Source organism: Ahaetulla prasina, chromosome 11, assembly GCF_028640845.1.
Source record: "Ahaetulla prasina isolate Xishuangbanna chromosome 11, ASM2864084v1, whole genome shotgun sequence".
Lineage (NCBI taxonomy): Eukaryota > Metazoa > Chordata > Lepidosauria > Squamata > Colubridae > Ahaetulla > Ahaetulla prasina.
The window spans coordinates 25,675,887-25,695,269 of NC_080549.1; the positions used below are offsets into that span (position 1 = coordinate 25,675,887).

The 19,383-nt window shown below is 44.1% G+C and overlaps 1 protein-coding gene across 1 annotated transcript in view; it reads left to right on the plus strand.

Annotated features, from left to right (window-relative positions):
- Positions 1–7,863, plus strand: part of LOC131183896 (NALCN channel auxiliary factor 2-like) — a 33,981-nt gene extending 26,118 nt beyond the window's left edge. The window contains exons 3-4 of the mRNA XM_058154642.1: positions 2,326–2,497; positions 7,430–7,863. Coding sequence (XP_058010625.1) covers positions 2,326–2,497; positions 7,430–7,860 — 603 coding nt within the window. The 3' untranslated portion in view covers positions 7,861–7,863. The remainder of the gene's footprint in view (positions 1–2,325; positions 2,498–7,429) is intronic.
- The last annotated feature ends 11,520 nt before the right edge of the window (positions 7,864–19,383 follow it).

A 19,383-nucleotide genomic window follows, 5' to 3' on the forward strand; every position in this document is an offset into this window, starting at 1 on the left:
GTCCATTAGAATAGAATAGAATAGAATTCTTATTGGCCAAGTGTGATTGGACACACAAGGAATTTGTCTTGGTGCATATGCTCTCAGTGTACATAAAAGAAAAGATACGTTCATCAAGGTACAACATTTACAACACAATTGATGGTCAATATATCAATATAAATCATAAGGATTGCCAGCAACAAAGTTACAGTCATACAGTCATAAGTGGAAAGAGATTGGTGATGGGAACGATGAGAAGATTAATAGTAGTGCAGATTTAGTAAATAGTTTGACAGTGTTGAGGGAATTATTTGTTTAGCAGAGTGATGGCCTTCGGGAAAAAACTGTTCTTGTGTCTAGTTGTTGTGTTGTACAGTGCTCTATAGCGTCATTTTGAGGGTAGGAGTTGAAACAGTTTATGTCCTAGATGTGAGGGATCTGTAAATATTTTCACGGCCCTCTTCTTGATTATGTTTATATTATTATGTTAATATAATTTGCTTTCTCCTGAAAGCTGGTCTCTATCTGGGTCAGGAGACCAGTAGGTGGTATGTACTAACTAGACAATTGCAATGTGGGACAATATAAGAAGTCAATGATGGATTTCTTGAAAAAATATCCAATTGCTGGCTTTAACATGGACTAGGGCTCAGGAAACAGGAAGGCTTTAATTGATGATCAAGGCAGGAGGTTAACCGTCTGTTAGGACATACATTGTTTGTTCTGTGAACTTGGTAGAACTTGTATAGCTGACCCACATTAAAAAAAAGTGCCCCAGCCAGCACATTTCTTTCCACCTAGGTGAACAAGTTAGGTCATTTTATAGAGGTCCTGGTCTACTGTTGTTTCCAGTAGCCTGGGATCAGGCCAATCCAAATGCCACAGAGGAAAGTGTCTGATGACCTTTGATGAGCAGCAGGGTTGCCTGCAACAGCTGAAAGCAGAAACACGGAGATGAGGAAGACCTCTGTAGCTGGCTGTAGCTCTGGAGTGGAGGAGGTGAGAGACAGGACCCTCACTCGGCGGCGTCTTGCAAGAGCGGCAGCAACAGCAGCAGCCAGGGTTGCCCTGTGGTGAAGGGACTGGGCTAGTAGCAAAGAGAGCCAGGTTTGGTCTCCCCCTCCACCTCAGCCCTGGAAGCTCCCTGGCAGGAAGCTTTGAGGCAGTTCTCCGCCAGCCCAACTTAGCTCGTAGTGGGAGTGGGGATGGCGGGGTATTTGTTGTGTGCCATCTTGAGCTTCTCAGCAAAAGACAGGAGAGAACAAATGCATCTTTCTGCTGCAAATAAAGAGAGATGTAGATTTGCTGAAGAGAAAGTCACGTAGTGGCCTGGCTCTCTTGCCACGGGACGAGGAAGTGACTTGCAACTAATGGTGCCGTTCTCTTGCAACAGATTCATACGAAACAAGATGATGACAATAAACCAAAGTCAGGATTTTTGTTTTTGCTTTGTGTTGTATATCAAGTCTCATGGCTTTGAAACTCTCTTATGTAACTTTTGAGTTTTAACTTTCTACAAGTCCAGCCCTGCTTCTCATTTCTCTTCTGTAGCCGCTTGGAGGAATGGCCAGTAAGTGAGCAACTTCATGTACTCCCGTGACAAACTTAAGCAATGCTGATTATCTTCCTCCCAATAATTTCCTGTTAAAGTAAATTCCGGTGTCCCCACAAATTACTCCACCTGACATACCTGGGCTTGGAAAGAATGGGTTCCTACACAGGATTCATGAGTTTCTTTTAGAAACTGAGAATTTTCGCTGAAGGTACATTATTTTCCAACAATCTATCTTATCTTCCTAACAGTTCAGCAAAGTTGTGCAGGGCAATGTACAATTAAGGTTGTCCATGACTATAGGTAGTCCTCGACTTACGACCATAATTGAGCCCAAAATTTCTGTTGCTAAGCAAGATAGCTGTTAAGAGAGTTTTGCCCCACTTTTCTTGCCACAGCTGTGAAGTGAATCACTGCATTCATTAAGCTGCCGGAAGCAGTATGGTTGTTAAGTGAAACTGGCTTCCCCCATTGACTTTGCTCATCAGAAGGTTGCAGGATCACGTGACCCTGGGACATTGCAACCGTCATAAGTATGAGCCAGTTGCCAAGCGTCTGAATCTTGATCACGTGACCATGGGGATGCTGCAATGGTCGTAAGTGTGAAAAGCGGTCATCAGTCACTTTTTTCAGTGCCATTGTAACTTTGAACGGTCCCTAATTGAGCTATTGTAAGTCGAGGACTATCCATATATCCCAACAGAGACCATTCAGGTTCTTGGGGGGTGGGTGGGCGGGGGGTGTTTTTGCTACTGTATTATTGCCTCTGGACTCTTGTTCCTTTCATGTAGGCTGTCTACAAGGCTTGGCTGTGCTCTGAGTATTTTGATGTGACCCAACTACAGTGCCAGCACCGGATTCCATGCAAGCAATACTGCCTGGAGGTGGAGACTAGGTGCCCCTTTGTGTTGCCTGACAACGATGAACTGGTCTACGGAGGGTTGCCTGGCTTCCTCTGTACGGGTAAGACTTGGAGGCGGACTTGAGAGAGGAGGAGGCGGACTTGAGAGCACGGAGGTCCCTCCCTTTGCCTCGCGGGATGAGGGCAAATGGGGAGAGCCTGGAGCACCCAGAGAGCCCAGTTCCCAGAGGCTGGCATAGCTGGCATTTATCTGCTGACTTATAAAGGTAATCCTGCAAAGAAAGGGGAGGCAGGTTGGGGCTCTGCACTCTGGGACCTGCGCCAGGGAACAAGGCCAATCACCAGGCAGCTGATTTCATCCAGGTACAGGTTGTTCTTGCTTAACGAGCCCCGGGGGGACTGAAGTTTCCATTGTAGGTAGTCCTCGACTTACAACAGTTCATTTAGTGACCGTTCAAAGTTACAATGGCGCCGAAAAAAGTGACTTATGGCCATTTTCCAAACTTACAACCATGGCAGGATCTCCAATGGTCACGTGATCAGAATTCAGACATTTGGCAATTGATTCATCTATATGACGGTTGCAGCGTCCTGGGCTCAGGCAATCCCCTTTTGCGACCATCTGACCAGCAAAAGTCAATGAGGAAGCCAGATTCACTTAATTTTACTAATTTAACAACTGTAGCGATCCATTTAACGTGGCAAGAAAAGTCGTAAAATGACAAATTTATAAATTCTGGGCTCATTTGTGGTTGTAAATTCAAGTACTACCTGTACTAAGAAACACAGTTGTTAGATGAAACATCACACAACCACACTTCTTAATAATGGCAGTTCTGGCAATTGCAGGACTGTGCTGCCAATAGGCCACCATCTCCCACTTCTCACGGCCTGCCGGGCTCACCTCCTCTTCAGCTCCCTCCCCTTTTGGCTACCTCTGCTCCACCACCCAGCTTCCCCTTTCTTTCCCGGAAGAACTACCTGCTCAGCCAGGTGTACCTCATCCACAGTAGGAAAAAGATAGCGAAGGTCAGCTGGGAATGGCGGGTAGTCGTGATACTCTCAAGAATATGAATTGGCCGGGTTTTTATTTTATTTTTCATCTCAGGAGCCAAATCCATTTCTGTTGCAGTAATAAACATAGAGGATAAGGCTGTCTGAGGTATTTTACAAGGGGTCACATAGCTGTGGTTTCTAAAGTCTTGTGTAACTTAGATGTTTCACTTATATAATATCACAACTTATATCAGGAACTGGGCTGCAAACTATCTCCTACAGCAGCATTCTCCAATCTTTAGCTCAGGGGCCCCCAACCTTGGCAACTTTAAGCCTGGAGGACTTCAACTCCCAGAATACCCCAGCCAGCAAAGCTAGATGATAGATAGATAGATTATTAGATAGAATAGATAGATAGATAGATAAATAGATAGATAGATAGATAGATAGATAGATAGATAGATAGATAGATAGATAGATAGATAGATAGGTAGGTAGGTAGGTAGATAGGTAGGTAGGTAGGTAGGTAGGTAGGTAGGTAGACAGACAGACAGACAGACAGACAGACAGACAGACAGACAGACAGGATAGATAGATAGATAGATAGATAGATAGATAGATAGATAGATAGATAGATAGATAGATAGATAGATAGATAGATAGATAGATAGATCAGGGGTCCCCAACCTTGGCAACTTTAAGCCTGGAGGACTTCAACTCCCAGAATACCCCAGCCAGCAAAGCTAGATGATAGATAGATAAATTAGATAGAATGGATAGATAGATAGATAGATAGATAGATGGATGGATGGATGGATGGATGGATGGATGGACGGACGGACGGACGGACGGACGGACGGACAGACAGATAGATAGATAGATCGATCGATCAGGGGTCTCCAACCTTGGCAACTTTAAGCCTGGAGGACTTCAACTCCCAAAATCCCCCAGCCAGCAAAGCTAGATGATAAGATAGATAGATAATTAGATAGAATAGATAGATAGATAGATAGATAGATAGATAGATAGATAGATAGATAGATAGATAGATGATAGATAGACAAGATAGGATAGATCAGTGTTTCTCAATTGTGACAACTTGAAGAGGTATGGACTTCAATTCCCAGAATTCTCCAGCCAGCACAGCTGGCTGGGGAATTCTGGGGGGTGGAGTCCACACCTCTTCAAGTTGTCACAATTGAGAAACTCTGGGATGGATGGATAGATAGATAGATAGATAGATAGATAGATAGATAGATAGATAGATAGATAGATAGATAGATAGATAGATCGATCAGGGGTCTCCAACCTTGGCAACTTTAAGCCTGGTGGACTTCAACTCCCAGAATCCCCCAGCCAGCAAAGCAAAGCTGGTGGAGGAATTCTGGGAGTTGAAGTCCACCAGGCTTAAAGTTGCCAAGGTTAGGGACCCCTGCTTTAGCCTAGTGTGGGACGGTGGGGGGGGAGACGGGATGGTTTTTTGTGAGTGACAGGTGCACACCCTGGCCCCCCCATGAGTGCAAGTGGGGTGCGAATGTGTGTACATGTGCCAGCGTGCACTCACGTGGCCTGGTTGTAAATCGGCCGTGGCCCAGTAGTTGGCCTTCGCTCACAAGTTGGGGATCATTGTCCTAAAGCAAGAGAGAGGCATGTATCAGTTAAGTAACCGCTTCCTGGTGGTCATTTAATGACCATTCGAAGTTACAACAGATCCCCAAAAGCTACGTACAGCCCTGTTTCAATGTCACGATGCCTGCAGCACTGCTGCCGTCATTCGCCCTGGCAACCAGAGACAGGCGGTGCAGCACCCCATACCCCCTATTTCCCCCCCCCTCACCATCCTGTCCCGCTGGGTACCTACAGGCACTCGGCCTGCTTTGCCACCCCACTGGATTCTGCACAGTTCCCCCTCCCTACTGGTCACTGTTTGGTCACTCACCTTCCAAAGATATCCAGAGCTCAGGATGTTTGGATAGGGAAAGTGAAAGGCCACATGGCACAGCCAAGGAGAACAAAGGCAGCTGGTTCTCCTTCCATTGCTCGTCTTAGCTTCCTGCTAGCGCTGCTTATGCTGGGGGAGCTCAGGCTAATGCTAAGAAGGGGACGGCGTCCTTCTGGTTCTCCTTCCTCCATCTGGCCTTGGCCTCCCTGGCTTTCAAATAGCACCGCTTACCTGGGGGAGCTCAGGTGACCAGAAGAAGCCATTCACTCAACCATCATCCCGACTTTCGACAGTATGGATGGGAGCAGATTCCATTACCGCAGCTGAGCCCCAAATTTCTGTTGCTAAGCAAGATAGTTGTTAAGTGAATTTTGCTCCATTTCACAACCGTTCTTGCCACAGTTGTTAAGTGAAGCACTGCAGTTGTTACGTTAGTAACACGGTTATTAAGTGAATCTGGTTCCCCATTGGCCTTTCTTGTCAGAAGGTTGCAGATGGTAACCGCAAGGCACTGCAAGCGTCATAAATATGAGCCGGTTGCCAAGCATCTGAATTTTGACCACGTGACCACAGGGTGGCTGCAATGGTTGTAAGGATGAGGAACAGTCAGAAGTCATTTTTTCAGTGCTGTTGTAACTTCAAATGGTCACTAAATGAACTGTTGTAAGTCTGTATTGGACAATGTCCATATGTTGAGGAGTGTCCATAGTTTGAAGGACCATCTTGCTTTTCATTTCATTTCATTTCATATTTCCCAGTTGCTGACAAAATGGGTTTGAGAAGGAGGGAGGGAGAGAAGGACAGAGTGCAATAAAGCAGATTTGGAAACAATGGCCCAAATTAATAAACCCAGCATGCTGGGCAGTACAGAGAAAAGCGTCTTGGTTGGATCCCTTGGTTTAAACTCATGGAGACAGTTTTTTTAAGAGCAGGGTAAACAGGATAAACCCAACAGCCCCTGCAGTGAATTTCATAGAGGAAGCCCTTGACTTATAATGCCAATTGAGCCCAACATCTATGTTTGCTAAATGAGAAGTTTGTTAAGTGAGTTTTGCTGCATTTTATGACCTTTCTTGCCACAGTTGTTAAATGAAGCACTGCGGTGGTTAACTTAGTAACACGATTGTTAAGTGAATCTGGCTTCCCCCAATTGACTTTGCTCATCGGGTGACAAAAGGGGATCACATGACCCTGGGACACTGCAACCATCATAAATATGAGTCAGTTGCTAAGCAGCCAATTTTTGATCACATGCCTGTGGATACTGCAACCGTCATAAGTATGAAAAACGGTCATAAGTTACTTTTTTCAGTGCCGTTGTAACTTGGAATGGTCACTAAGTTAGTGTAAGTCGAGGACTACCTATATTCTATTCTAGAGGTGTTTAGGAGTCACGTAGGAAATACCTGTAATATTCTATCCTCACACTTCTCTGATGGACATTTTGGCTGCTGCAGAAGGCAGAAGAGGGAATGTCCTCCAGTTCGTTTCGCGATTGTTCGAAATTAAAAGAGCGTTGAAAATGGGACTTACGACTGTTTTTCAAAGTTACAATCCTTGCAGCATCCTATGATCACGTAGTCAAAATTCAGACGCTTAGCAGCTGGTTCATATTTATGACTGTTGCAGTGTCCCAGGGTCATTTGATCCCCTTTTGCGACCTTCTGATGAGCAAAGTCAATGGGGAAATCAGATTCACTTAACAACCATTTTTCAAATTTAACAACTGCAGGGATTCATTTAACAACTGTGTCAAGAAAGATTGTAAAGTGATTCACTTAACAACAGAAATTTTGGGGCCAATTGTGGTCACAAGTCAAAGACTCTCTGTATGAGCCACGGTGACACAGTGGTTAGAATGCAGGCTACTTCTGCTGACTGCCAGCTGCCAGCAATTCGGCAATTTGAATCTCAACAGGCTCAAGGTTGACTCCATCCTTCTGAGGTGGTTAAAACGAGGAGCCAGCTTGTTGGGGGCAAGAAGAGGCTGACTCTGTAAACCGCTTAGAGAGGGCTGTCCAGCATTGTAAAGCGGTATGTAAGTCTAAGTGCTGCGGCTATTCCACAGACAGTTATTGTGCCCTTGTATTTCCAGGGTTGTTGGAGAACCAGCTGCCTGACCCAGAAGCGAAGTGCTGTGACATGCAGTGGGACTCCTGTGATCCCCAGCCGGACCGCAGCTATAACACCTCCAGCAAATCCACCAAGTCGGAGTCATTCCACAGCCCCCGCCATGAAGCCCCCCATCACCAGCAAGAGCAGCAGCAGCAGCAGCAGCAGAAGGAACAGCAGCAGCAGGAACAGAAGCAGCACTATCACCTGTATTACCATCACCACCAATACCCTCCCCCGTCTCTGCTGCCGGTCTCTGCAGGGTCTCGCCTCAGCCACAGCAAAATCCGGCTCTGCGTCCTGGTCCTTATGCTCCTGCACACCATGGTGTCCTTCTCCGGTGTGCACAGCAGCGAAGGCTTGAGCTTGGAGGTCCTTCCCGCCGTGGAGGAGAGCATCGCCAGAGACGAGTGACTGAGCGCGAGGGCAGCTCCTCAGGCAAAAAGAAAGGGCGGAAAAGGCGCCTGCGGGGGAGGGGAGGGGGCATTCCTTATACCTCTTTTGGGGGCAGCGGTTGGGTGACATGCCATGCACAGACCCACCCCCACGTGGAAACCCCCACCAAGAGCAACTCCTCGCAGGGCCGCCCTGGGATGCCCAGAGGGCTTGTGTGGAAACACAGCCTCCAGGAGGGCTCCAGGAGCTCCTGGCCTGAAGCTGCAGAAGCCAGGCGGCAGGGAAGGGGCAGAGGGCAAGGGGGAGCAGCTGGTGTCCTGGAAAGGCCAGGGCGAGGCTCCCGGGAGCGACCCCTGCTGCTTCTGCCACCACGTATCCTGGCTAAGGTTCCTGGCCGGGATGGTTCCCCTCCAGAGTGAGTAACTGGCCTGTGGCAGTGGCAGAAGTAGCTCACCCAAGATCCAAGTCCTAGGCGAGGCCCATCCCGGGGAACCCAGGGGCGATGACAGGGTTCCTCCCTTCCTTGTTCCTTAGACCTCTCTGGCCCCTTCCCCGCTTTCTCTGACCAAGAGCTGCGAGAAGTGCTGAAGGGACCTTCCCAGGCTCTCTCTCGAGCCAGGGCCCAGGAGAAGTCAGCAGCAGCGGCTTGTGCAGTCTGGAGTCCCATGTTCCCAGAAGGGCTGAATTCCTTCACTGTCTGCCTATCATCTCCGTAAGATGTCCTCAAACACATGAAACACTGTATTTGCCTGGAAGAAAGACTAGGCTTTTCTCCAAAGGGATTACTTTCAAAATTGGAGGGGCGCCTTAGATTCGTTGAGAATAGGCCAATAGAAGCAGTTTCTTCTCTGTTCTTTTTCCTTGAGTTAGTTAATTAGTTAGTTTTGCAGGAGAAGAGGGATTATCTGCCATGCTGGCTCAGGAATTCTGGGAGCTGAAGTCCACAAGTCATAAAAGGGCCATGGTTCCCCACCTGTGCTCTAAGAGGTAGACATGCTGTCTTTCGCACAATGGTAGGAAGTTAGAAATGCCTGTCTCCCTGTTTCTAGCATCTACACAAAAGGATTATAGTTGATTAATTCCAAGTGGAGCCAGAATGTCCCAGCAAACACCTCTGAATAGGCCCACCACATATTTCCTGTGAGAAATACCAGCCCAGACGCAGGGTAGGGTTGTTGTGTTTTTTGGGGATTTTTTGGGGGCAATTGATAGGCTTGGCTTGGCCCTTCATATATTCTCATTAACTGACTCAAGTCCAATGCAGTTTCTGATTCTTTACAGAAACTGACAGCATGTCCTTATTCTTGGCTCAATTAACCCTCTACAAAAACACTATCAGGTTGGGTCCACATTCTTTCCTCAATTTGAATCTGCTCTCTCTCCCCGCAGATGACCATGGGAAAAAAGGTTCTATGCAGACATAATGCAGGCAGGCTGTTTCTGATATCCAAAAATCCTCTGTCTGAATGTTAAATTTTCATCCAATGAAAAAGGGAGACTCCTAAGAGACTCTTGACAAGGAATTATCTCTGTCTCTCTCTGGCTTTTTAATCTTATATTAAAGAACCATTTTTTCCCCTCAAACCCCTCATGAAGGCCTTCAGTCTCAGAAATGTGGATAGCATCAACAAGACTATTCTCCATCAGCAGTTGGTGTGTTACGTATCATCACTGAGAAAGAAGAATTTGTGACAACAATGAGGGGTATAAACAAGAGTGAGAAAAGTGAGCAAAAAGTGAGAAAAATATGTGATTTGTACCAATAGAAGAGAATATTTGCAGCTAAGGATTGAACTGTGGGGTTCTTGGTGCTCTTTGAGCTTGGTGGTTTTCTTGCAGGCATTTCACTACCAAACTAGGTAACATCATCAGTGCACTGATATCAGTGCATGAAATGCCTGGAAGAAAGCAACTAGACTCTGAGAGCACCAAGAATCCCATAGGTGATTTGTGTTCTTCTAAAATAGACTCATTTAGAGACTTAGGTCGTAAAAAAATTAACCCTTGTTCTTGGCTTCTCTGTAATGTCTGACAAATCTTGAAGTGGAATTATTTTAATAATTCCAGAAATCACATTTATTATGGATTTTTGTGCTCTCTGGTTATATGTTGGGCCACATTCCTTCCTCCTTAAAAAAAACTACTTCCTGTGTGGTCGGAATTGAATAATCCTAGCAAACCACAGGAAGGCTATATTGTTATCTATTCATTCAATTCATTATCAAAGAGGGAACCAACATGTTGGATTATTCTGCAGTCTGAGCTTTAGAACCTTCCGAGAGATACTCATCTCTCTCAAATTTATGATCAAAGCCCTGAATGCCCAAAGAGAGTCTTCTTCTTAATCCCACTGGATACTATGCAACATGAAAACAAAAGTGCATTTTGATCCAATCCACACAGTCCATCTGCCTCAAGTATAAGCTCCCCCCTAGCTCTCTCACGCTCTCTTTTTCTCAGATTAAATTTGCCTCTTTTGAGGAGGAGCAGGAGGAAGAAGAGGGTGAGATTGATCACTCCAAACCAGTGTATGCTTTCCAGAGGATCTCCAGGTGAGGTCTACTCCCAAAGCCTGTAACGAGGTGCCAGGGATAAAAGTGCCTGCACCTTGTCCTTGCAAAGGTGTCCCCCCTCCCACCTGCTTTGATCCTTCTTGGTGACATAATTTCTATAAGAATTGGCTACCCTTTACAATATGCAGCTCAGTTCATGATAAGACATCATTTATTTTTGAAACCATATGTTGCATCCTGGCAGAGCACAGTGAGATCAAAAGAAGGCATAGTTTTCAATCCTATTCCAATCCTATTTAAAACATACGGGAAAACAAAAACCATGCAGGGCTTCATCCTTTGCAATGACTTCCTTTGCCATTCATGATGGAAATGGCAACAGATTGCCCGAATGAAAAGACTTGGGATTCAGCAGTATGTTCACTACTGAATTACCATCAAAGACACAGCCTTTGTGTTACCTTTAATCACCTGGGACTCATAAGAAACTACCCCCCTCCCTGCCTTAGGAATTGGTGGATGGACCCTTGATCTCTCTAAAGGTGACAGTAAATCATGCAATGAATGCCATAGAAAACACACTTAATTCAGGGTTAGCTTAAGCAGCCTCTGGTTGATTGAACCAACAGAATTGAACCCATTGAGTATTGTTGGATGAAAGCAAAACGGAACAAATATTGCTGCATTTGTGTTACTGACTCCAATGACAGTTTCTATTGCTGATTATTTTGAGTTGGATCCCAAAAGGTGGTCATTACTTTTCACATTCCTGGATGTCTATTATAAATTCTCTTGGCTAAACTGGGCAGAGGAGGGTGATTTTTTTCCTTTTTCTTTCTTTTTTTAAAAATAGAATTAAACAGAGTAATACGATTCTGAAAAGTAGTGTAAGATAATTGAGCCATCCTAAGAACAGAAACATGAGCTGGATCTGAGCAAAACCCAACTTAATTAACTTACGGCTTCTCACAGCAGCTAATGATGTGGAGAGGAGTTGGTCATACTTCTCTCCTGCCTCTGGTTTAGGGGCCATACTGGCCCTGGTCGGGAGGGAATACTGAGTTTACATGAGTAGAGGACACTTGATAGAGCTGTCCTCCATGCATTTAACCAATACTCCTTTAAATTATCCAGATTACTGACCATCACAATGTTCCAAAATAGATCCTTAGGAATTCCACTCCTCCATCGAGAAAAATTGCCCAGTTATCTTACTCTTTGCTTTGTGTTTATCAACAATCTATACAGGAACACATCCTCTTATCCCATGGTTGTCAAGGTTACTTAAGAGTCTTTGATGAACACATGCCTCTTAACAGAATAACGGAGTTGGAAGGGACATTGCAGGTCTTCTAGTCCAACCCCCTGTTCAAGCAGGAGACCCTAAACCATTCAGAGAAATGGTTGTCCAGTCTCCTCTTTAAAAATTCTGATTTTGGAACACCCACAATTTCTGGAGGCAAGTTGTTCTAACTGTCAGAAAATTTTTCCTTAATGCCAGGTTGTTTTTCTCCTTGATTAGTTTCCATCCATTGCTTCTTGTCTTGTCTTCTGATGCTTTGGAAAATAGGTTGAACCCTCTTCTTTGTGGCAGCCCCTCAAATATTCGAACACTGTTATCACTCCTAGTCCTTCTTTTCATTAAACTAGACATACTCAATTCCAGCAACTGTTCTTGATATGATTTAGCTTCCAGTCCCCTAATAATCTTTGTTGCTCTTCTCTGCATTCTTTCCACAGTCTCAATATCTTTTTTACTTCATGGCAACCAAAATGCAGTATTCCAAGTGTGGCCTTAGCAAGACCATATAAAGTGGTACTAACACTTCACGTGATCTTGATCTGGAATCTGAAAGATTGGAGAGGGACGATTTATTTTTATGGAAGACATGGTGATTTTCCTTCAGCAGAACTTCTGGGTTTAGAGTAGTTTTTTTTTTTTATGTAATCAGAATTTCATCAATTTATCTGGAACAGACATTTGATTTGTCTATATTTTCCTGGGTCTCCTTTCTAAAATGTGCATCCAGTTTGAAGGACATCATTTTTTATTTTTGCTACATCATCAGACTTTGAATTATTTAAGAATTGGATCGCATCCAACTGGCAATTTGTTGCTGGGTAGTTTCTAAAGACATCTGGAAAATTTTATTACTACTGTTTGCTTGCCTCCTTGAGAAAGGCACTAGCAATAGCACTTAGACTTCCGCTTCACAGTGTTTTACAGCCCTCTCTAAGTGGTTTATAGAGTCAGCATCTTGCCCCCAACAATCTGGGTCCTCAGTTTATTGACCTCAGAAGGATGGAAGGATGAGTCAACCTTGAGTGAATGAGAATCGAACTGCTGAAGTAGCCTGCAGTGCTGCATTCTAACCAGGGGTGAAATCCAGCAGGTTCTGACTGGTTCTGGAGAACCGGTAGCGGAAATTTTGAGCAGTTCAGAGATCCAGCAAATAGCACCTCTGGCTGGCCCCAGAGTGGGGTGGGAATGGAGATCTTACAATATCCTTCCCCCTGGAGTGAGGTCGGAACGGAGGTTTTGCAATATCCTTCCCCTGGAGTGGGGTGGGAATGGAGGTTTTGTACTATCCTTCCCCTGTCACACCCACCAAGCCATGCCCACGGAATCGGTAGTAAAAAAAATTGGATTTCACCACTGATTCTAACCATCGTGCCACCACAGCAATACAGGTTCATATGATGTTAATATAAAAGCAGTTTCATCTAGTTTCTTTGCAAACTGCATCATTCCATAGTGTCTCTTTTACTACTTGATCCAGTGACCCAAATCCTTCTCTGGCCAGTTTTTGACTTAGAATATAACTTCTTACTGTTTTTATACCTTTAATATTTTTTGCCTTATGCTCTTCAATTATTACTATTTTATTTGCATCTCTTATCATCTACTTTTTCTGCCAAAGTCTGGGCCCCTTTTTCTTCTCCTTGAAGTGGGCTTTCCATTTCCCAAAGGAAATTTCTGAACTTTTACAGCTACGTAGATGCCACTAAAACACCCTAGGAGCCATTTCCCGGACTTGGTTGATCCTTCTCTTCTAAACAGGATACAGTCTACTTCAGTTACTGTAGTTTGAAAAAGACTCTGGGCATAAGGAAGGGGTTCAACTGTCTCAAAAGCATTAAAGCACATGGTCAGGAAGCCTGAAATACAATGGCCTGGCCTTCCCACACCCCTCCAGCTGAAGGGAGAGTTGGCCCAACAAAGACTGAAATATGCTATCAGCTTGGATTCGAAATAAAGGAACCACTGGTTTTCTTGTATTGGATAAGTTGCAACTACTTCTGTGGCAGCACCAAATATACTAGTAGGGGCTGGAGGTGAGGGGAGGGGGGACCAGGCTCCTACAGAGAAAGGCAGAGAGGGCAGCTAGGGAACCTGAAGGTGGGCAGGGCAGACTTTCTGCAGCAGGAGGAATGCGCAGCCTGTGGAAAGTTTTGCTGGCTGAAGTTTGATGGGAGATAATCTACCCTACGTACTTTGTTCTGAATCAGAAAAGAAAGGTTTTGATTCTGCACAATTTACACACCATTTTCTATATAGACTGCTCCCCCCACCCCGTAGATTTTTAGGTGGAGAAAGTTTGTACAGAAATGACCCTTGTCAGGGATCATCAGAGGTTTTGGCCTGGTGGACGCAACTGGAATTTTAAAACATATGATTGGTTGTGGGGAGAGCCGGCTTGGTCTCAAAAGAGTTGTACCTGGGACCAAATATAAAGCACCAATTTATCAGCAGGTTACTGTTGCCCCCTCCTGGTGAGTGCCAAGGAAAGTGTCTCCCGACATGGATTTGCAGGCAGCATTTTGGAGACTCCAGGCAGAAAGTTTTAAAAGAACAGGAACAAGAGAGGTTGAATGAGGAAGTGAAAACATCTGCTATTTGCTTGTGGCTCCTGCTTGTTGGGCGCCAGACTCACAAACAGTGCAAGAGGATCATATGCAGTGTATGTCCTGGGAAGAGAATGTTGTGAGTCTCATGGATCCTGTTAAATTCTGGGAATTGAAGTCCATGCATCTTAAAGTTGTCAAGGTTGAGACACAAGGTTGTAGGTCATTTCTAAGGTGTCCGATGAAAATAACCTCTCCTGTTGATAGGTGCTCCCTCAGAAATAATGATCCTGTAGGATTTTGTTTGAGGGCATCTGAGAGTCAGACTTGCATTTTGATTACAAATCCATAGAACAAATCCAAATGTATTTATTTAAAAGGCTTCTACGCCACACATTAAAACTCTTTAAGTGGCATAGAAGCATTGGACACCGATCGAGCTTTGCTGGCTGGGGAATTCTGGGAGTTAAAGTTGCCAAGGTTGGGGACCCCTGCTTTAAAACATTCAAAGTATCCACTAAACATGAAAAAAAATATGAATTGTCACAAGATACAATATTTCATCTTTGTATTTTGTAGTTTCAAAAGTTCCTAAGGTTAGTCAGACCAAATTGAGAAATCAGAAGATGTTTTAATTGAATAAATTGCCATTTTGCATTTTAGAACACCCAAATTATTATAGAATCATAGGATTGGAAGGGATCCTGGAAGACTTCTAATCCAACCCTCCGCTTGACCAGAAAATTCTGCACCATTCCTGACAAATGTTTGCCTAATCTCTTCTTGAAAAGCTCTGTTGATGGAGCACCCACAACTTCTGGAGGTAAGCCTTCTACTGATTAATTGTTCTCACTGTCAAGAAATTTCTGCTTAGTTCTAGGTTGGATGTCCGTTAATGATCTTCCACCTGTTATTTCTTGTCCTGCCTCAGGTGCTTTGGAGAATGGTTGATCCTCTCTTTTCTGTGCTAGCCCATCAATGATTCAGATAAGCTCAGCCACTTATTTTCTTCCTGGCTCTTGTGAGGTGTTGTCTATCCCCTGTCAGAAGCTCTTCATGTACGTAACTTAGACCATGGTCCAGAAATAATCCTCTTTCAATGGCATTATTGAATAATATAATAACACCAATGACGTTGGTGTTATTAGCCATCAAACCTCAAAAATACACTTTTCCCAAAAGGTTTTCACAATTTTGGCCACTACTGTACTTCTAAAATCCTTCACTTCTTCATTGGATGTTGGCCTTCCATTAGAAGTACAGATGAAAACGCAACCTGTGCTCCCATTTTGTTGGATTTCATGCCTAGATACACGTAGTCTTTTGTTATTGCTTTCAGGCTCTTTGTTGTCTCACTCATCCCCATGTGTACACAATACATTTCTTCAGGCTCAGGTTTTCATAGCAAGTTAAATAAAATGACATAAAAAATTAAAGTACAGGTAGTCTTCAAATTACAACCACAATTGAGCCCAAAATTTAAGTGAATTTTGCTAAGTCAAACATTTGTTAAGCGAGTTTATTGCATTTTATAACTTTTCTTACCACATTTCTTAAGTGAATCACTGCAATTGTTAAATTGTTAAATTGTTAAACAAGGTGAATCTGGTTTCCCCATTGACTTTGCTTGTCAGAAGGTCACAAAAGGGGATCACGCAACTCCAGAACACTGCAACCGTCATAAATGTGAATCAGTTGTCAAGCATTTGAACGTAAATCATGTGACCATGGGAATGCTGCAACCGTCATAAGTGTGAAAAATGGTCATAAGTCACTTTTTTCAGTGCCATTGTAACTTTGGTCACTAAGTAAGTTGTTGTAAGTTGAGGACTACCTGTATTCATTAAGTGTGAGAAGGTAAAACATTTAAAGTCCTCAAGGTCCTATCCAACAAAATGCAATTCAGTAGTGAGAAAAGTAAAGTTTTATGCTTAGGCAAGCAAAATACACAGGTATAGCACAGGTGGTACCTGGCTCAACAGAAGTAACTGAGAGAGGGTCATGGTGGACAATTACTTAGGTATGAGCCAGCAGTGTGCTGCAGCTGCCCAAAAAGCCAACGCAGTCCTGGGCTGCATCAATAGAGGGATAGTAACAAGTTCACATGAAGTGATAGTACCGCTTAACTGCATTGCTGAGACTATACTTGGAGTACTGAACCCAGGTCTGGTCACTATGATATAAAAAGATGTTGAGAGTCTAGAAGGGAAGCAGGGAAAAGCAACAAAGATGGTAAGGGGTGTGGAAGCTAAACTGTATGATAAAGGTACTAGGTATGCCTACTCTAACGTAGAGAAGGACTACGGGTGATATGATAGCTGTCTTCCGGTTCTTGAGGGCCTGTTACAGAGAAAAGGAGTTTACTTATTCTCCAAAGTACCTGAGGGCAGAAGAAGCAGAAACGGGTGGAATATCATTAAAATTGATCCAACCTAGCAATAAGCAGAAATTTCTTGACAGAGAACAGTTACTCATGGAACCATTTACCTCCAAAAGTGGTGGTGCTCCATCTCTGGAGGTTTTCAAGAAGAGACTGGACAGCCACTTGTTTGGAATAGTATAGGCCAGGGGTGTCCAAACTTGGTCCCTTTAAGACTTGTGGACTTCAACTCCCAGAGTCCCTCAGCCAGCAAAGCTGGCTGAGGAACTCTGGGAGTTGAAGTCCACAAGTCTTAAAGGGACCAAGTTTGGACACCCCTGGTATAGGCTCTCCTACTTGAGCAGGAGGCTGGACTACAAGACCGCCAAGGTCCCTTCGAATCCTATTGTTCTGTGTGCTAAGTGTGCAAAGAGCAATATGGAAAAGATTTGCCATGTGCCCTTTCTGTAAAAAAATAATAATTGGGGCTTATGTAGACAAGTTAGAGATTTATTCCTTTATTGCATTAACAGTGGTTCCATTTTGCTTTCAAAATAAGTTAGAAATAAGGGGTGGTCAGGAAACAAACACCTTTATTTCAGCCTTCATCCGCAATATAACTGCCATGTGATCTGAACAATGATTTTCTCAGATGAGAATTGATGGAAAGATTTACTGAGAAGTTTGCACCTGGTCCCATCCACCTTTCTTTTTTCTACAGTATAACATAAGGATAACTTCAGGAGACCCTGTTTTAGGGGCTTGAGCAAATACATATTTTCTCCATCTTAAAGATCCCTTAGGAAATGTTTCTCTTCACAGGTTCCAATTTTGTTTACCTTTCCAAATATTTTCTTAACCTTGGGGGAGGCAAGGACTATTAATGCTGCGGCCTTTGAACAATGATGAAAATGGAAATTCTGATTCTGTTTGAATGTATATCAGAGAAGACCTTTCCTTGAATAGAGAGGGACATGCATCCGAGATAGAATTTACAGAGAGCATCTGGAAATCTTATTTATTACATGGCCATTAAGTGCGCCATTGCACGAGACCAAATATATCAGACTCCATAAAGCTCGCTTTTGATTAAACAGCTACCTGTTCTCATTGCATTCTTAGAGGATAGCATTTCATAAACCTATCAAGAGACCAGGTTCTTGAGCACCTGAGATTCCTGATATTATGGACAGCTCAGTCCTTCAGCTCTAATGCCACAACCCCTGATTTTGCAGCTTCTGTGGTTTTCCCTTTAGCTCTGCACATCTGGTTTTGTCCTGTTTTTGTATTACTTCCTAGAGCACAAAATTCCAGCATAATTTCTGAACGCATCTTCCCAGATTCAGGGTCCATGCTGCTGACCAGACAAACAGGTTTTACGCATACTTAACGTGGTTAAGCCTGCCAAATAGCCACATCTTTGCATTCCTACCAATAATAACTCTTGGTAGACTAGTTAATAGCTCTAACAAGCAAAGCACAGGCAGCTTCTGGGAACTGCTTCCTAGGGCAAAGGTCTCCAACTTGGGCAACTTTAAGCCTGGCGGACTTCAACTTCTAGAATTCCCCAGCCAGGCTTAAAAGTTGCCAAGGTTGGAGACAGCTGTCCTAGAGGATAAACTGTGACACCCCCTCAATATGCAAATTCTTAAAAGTGAAAGTAGGTGGAGGAATATCAGAATGACAGCTTTTCTCCCTAACTGTACTAAATGAGGGTGGATGCACCTAACTCAGAGGATGTAATCCCATAATCATTAACGGTCCCCCCACTGTTTGTTTCTTTTCTAAAAAAAATGTTTTGAAATGCAAATGTGTATTTAAAATATTAGACCTGATAGACCTGAGAATATGCTTCTGTTCTATTTGTGGCCAGAAAGCTACTTTTCAAGGCAGATTTGGCAAAGCCTCCAATATCCAGTCAGGTTGGTTTTCAAATCCCACAGTACAAAATAATAACATCCCTTAGATGTGCTTTACTAGCTGCAAATGTCAGAGTCTTTGGGCTGTGTGTGTCTGTGGGGATTCTCGGTCATCCAGGCCATAGTTGTCCCAAAGGTGCTTTTTCAAAAGGCAACTGGACTTTCTTGGTTTTGTTCTTGAAGATGTTTCGCTTCTCGTCGAAGGAGCTTCAGTTCTAAAGAAGCTTCTTGGATGAGGAACAAAACATCTTCAAGGAGACAAACCAAGAAAGTCCAGTTGCCTTTTGAAAAAGCACCTTTGGGATTTTGGGCTGTTAGAATAGCAGGTAGGAAAGGAAATGGTCCAGGAAGAAGGTCCAGCTTTTCAAACTGCCACGATGACAGTCCCACCAAGCGGCAAAGGTTCTTCATGGCACCAAGTAAAATGCGGGTTGGGGGAGAAAGGCACTAACACTGGAGATGAAAGATTGGATCAGTTTTGCCTGGACATTTGTGACCCTGATAAAAATGACTGGGTGTACACAGAGGTTGGACATAATTTCTAACCCATTCTAACATCTCATTTCACAGGTAGGGTTATTCCTCTTTTCCCTTTGGCCGTTGCGGTTTCCTGGGTTGAAAGAGTCCTTTCTGTTGTGAGGTTTTCCTGTTCTGGCAGGAAGCCCGGTCTATGGAATTGGGGTGCTGGTGGGGGGGTGGGGAACCTGAAGACCAGCAGGGGGAAGCTCCTCTTTCCTCTTCATGCTATTGTTTAATTATTAAGATCCTCTTGAGGGCCTTCCTTGGAATAAAAGAGGCTCTGCCACCCAAAGGGGAGCCGGCCAGAGAGGGAAGGGATCAAGGCAGACCACACGAATTCTCGGTCTGCTTCTGCCACAGACAGGAAACCCTGGGCTGAAATGGC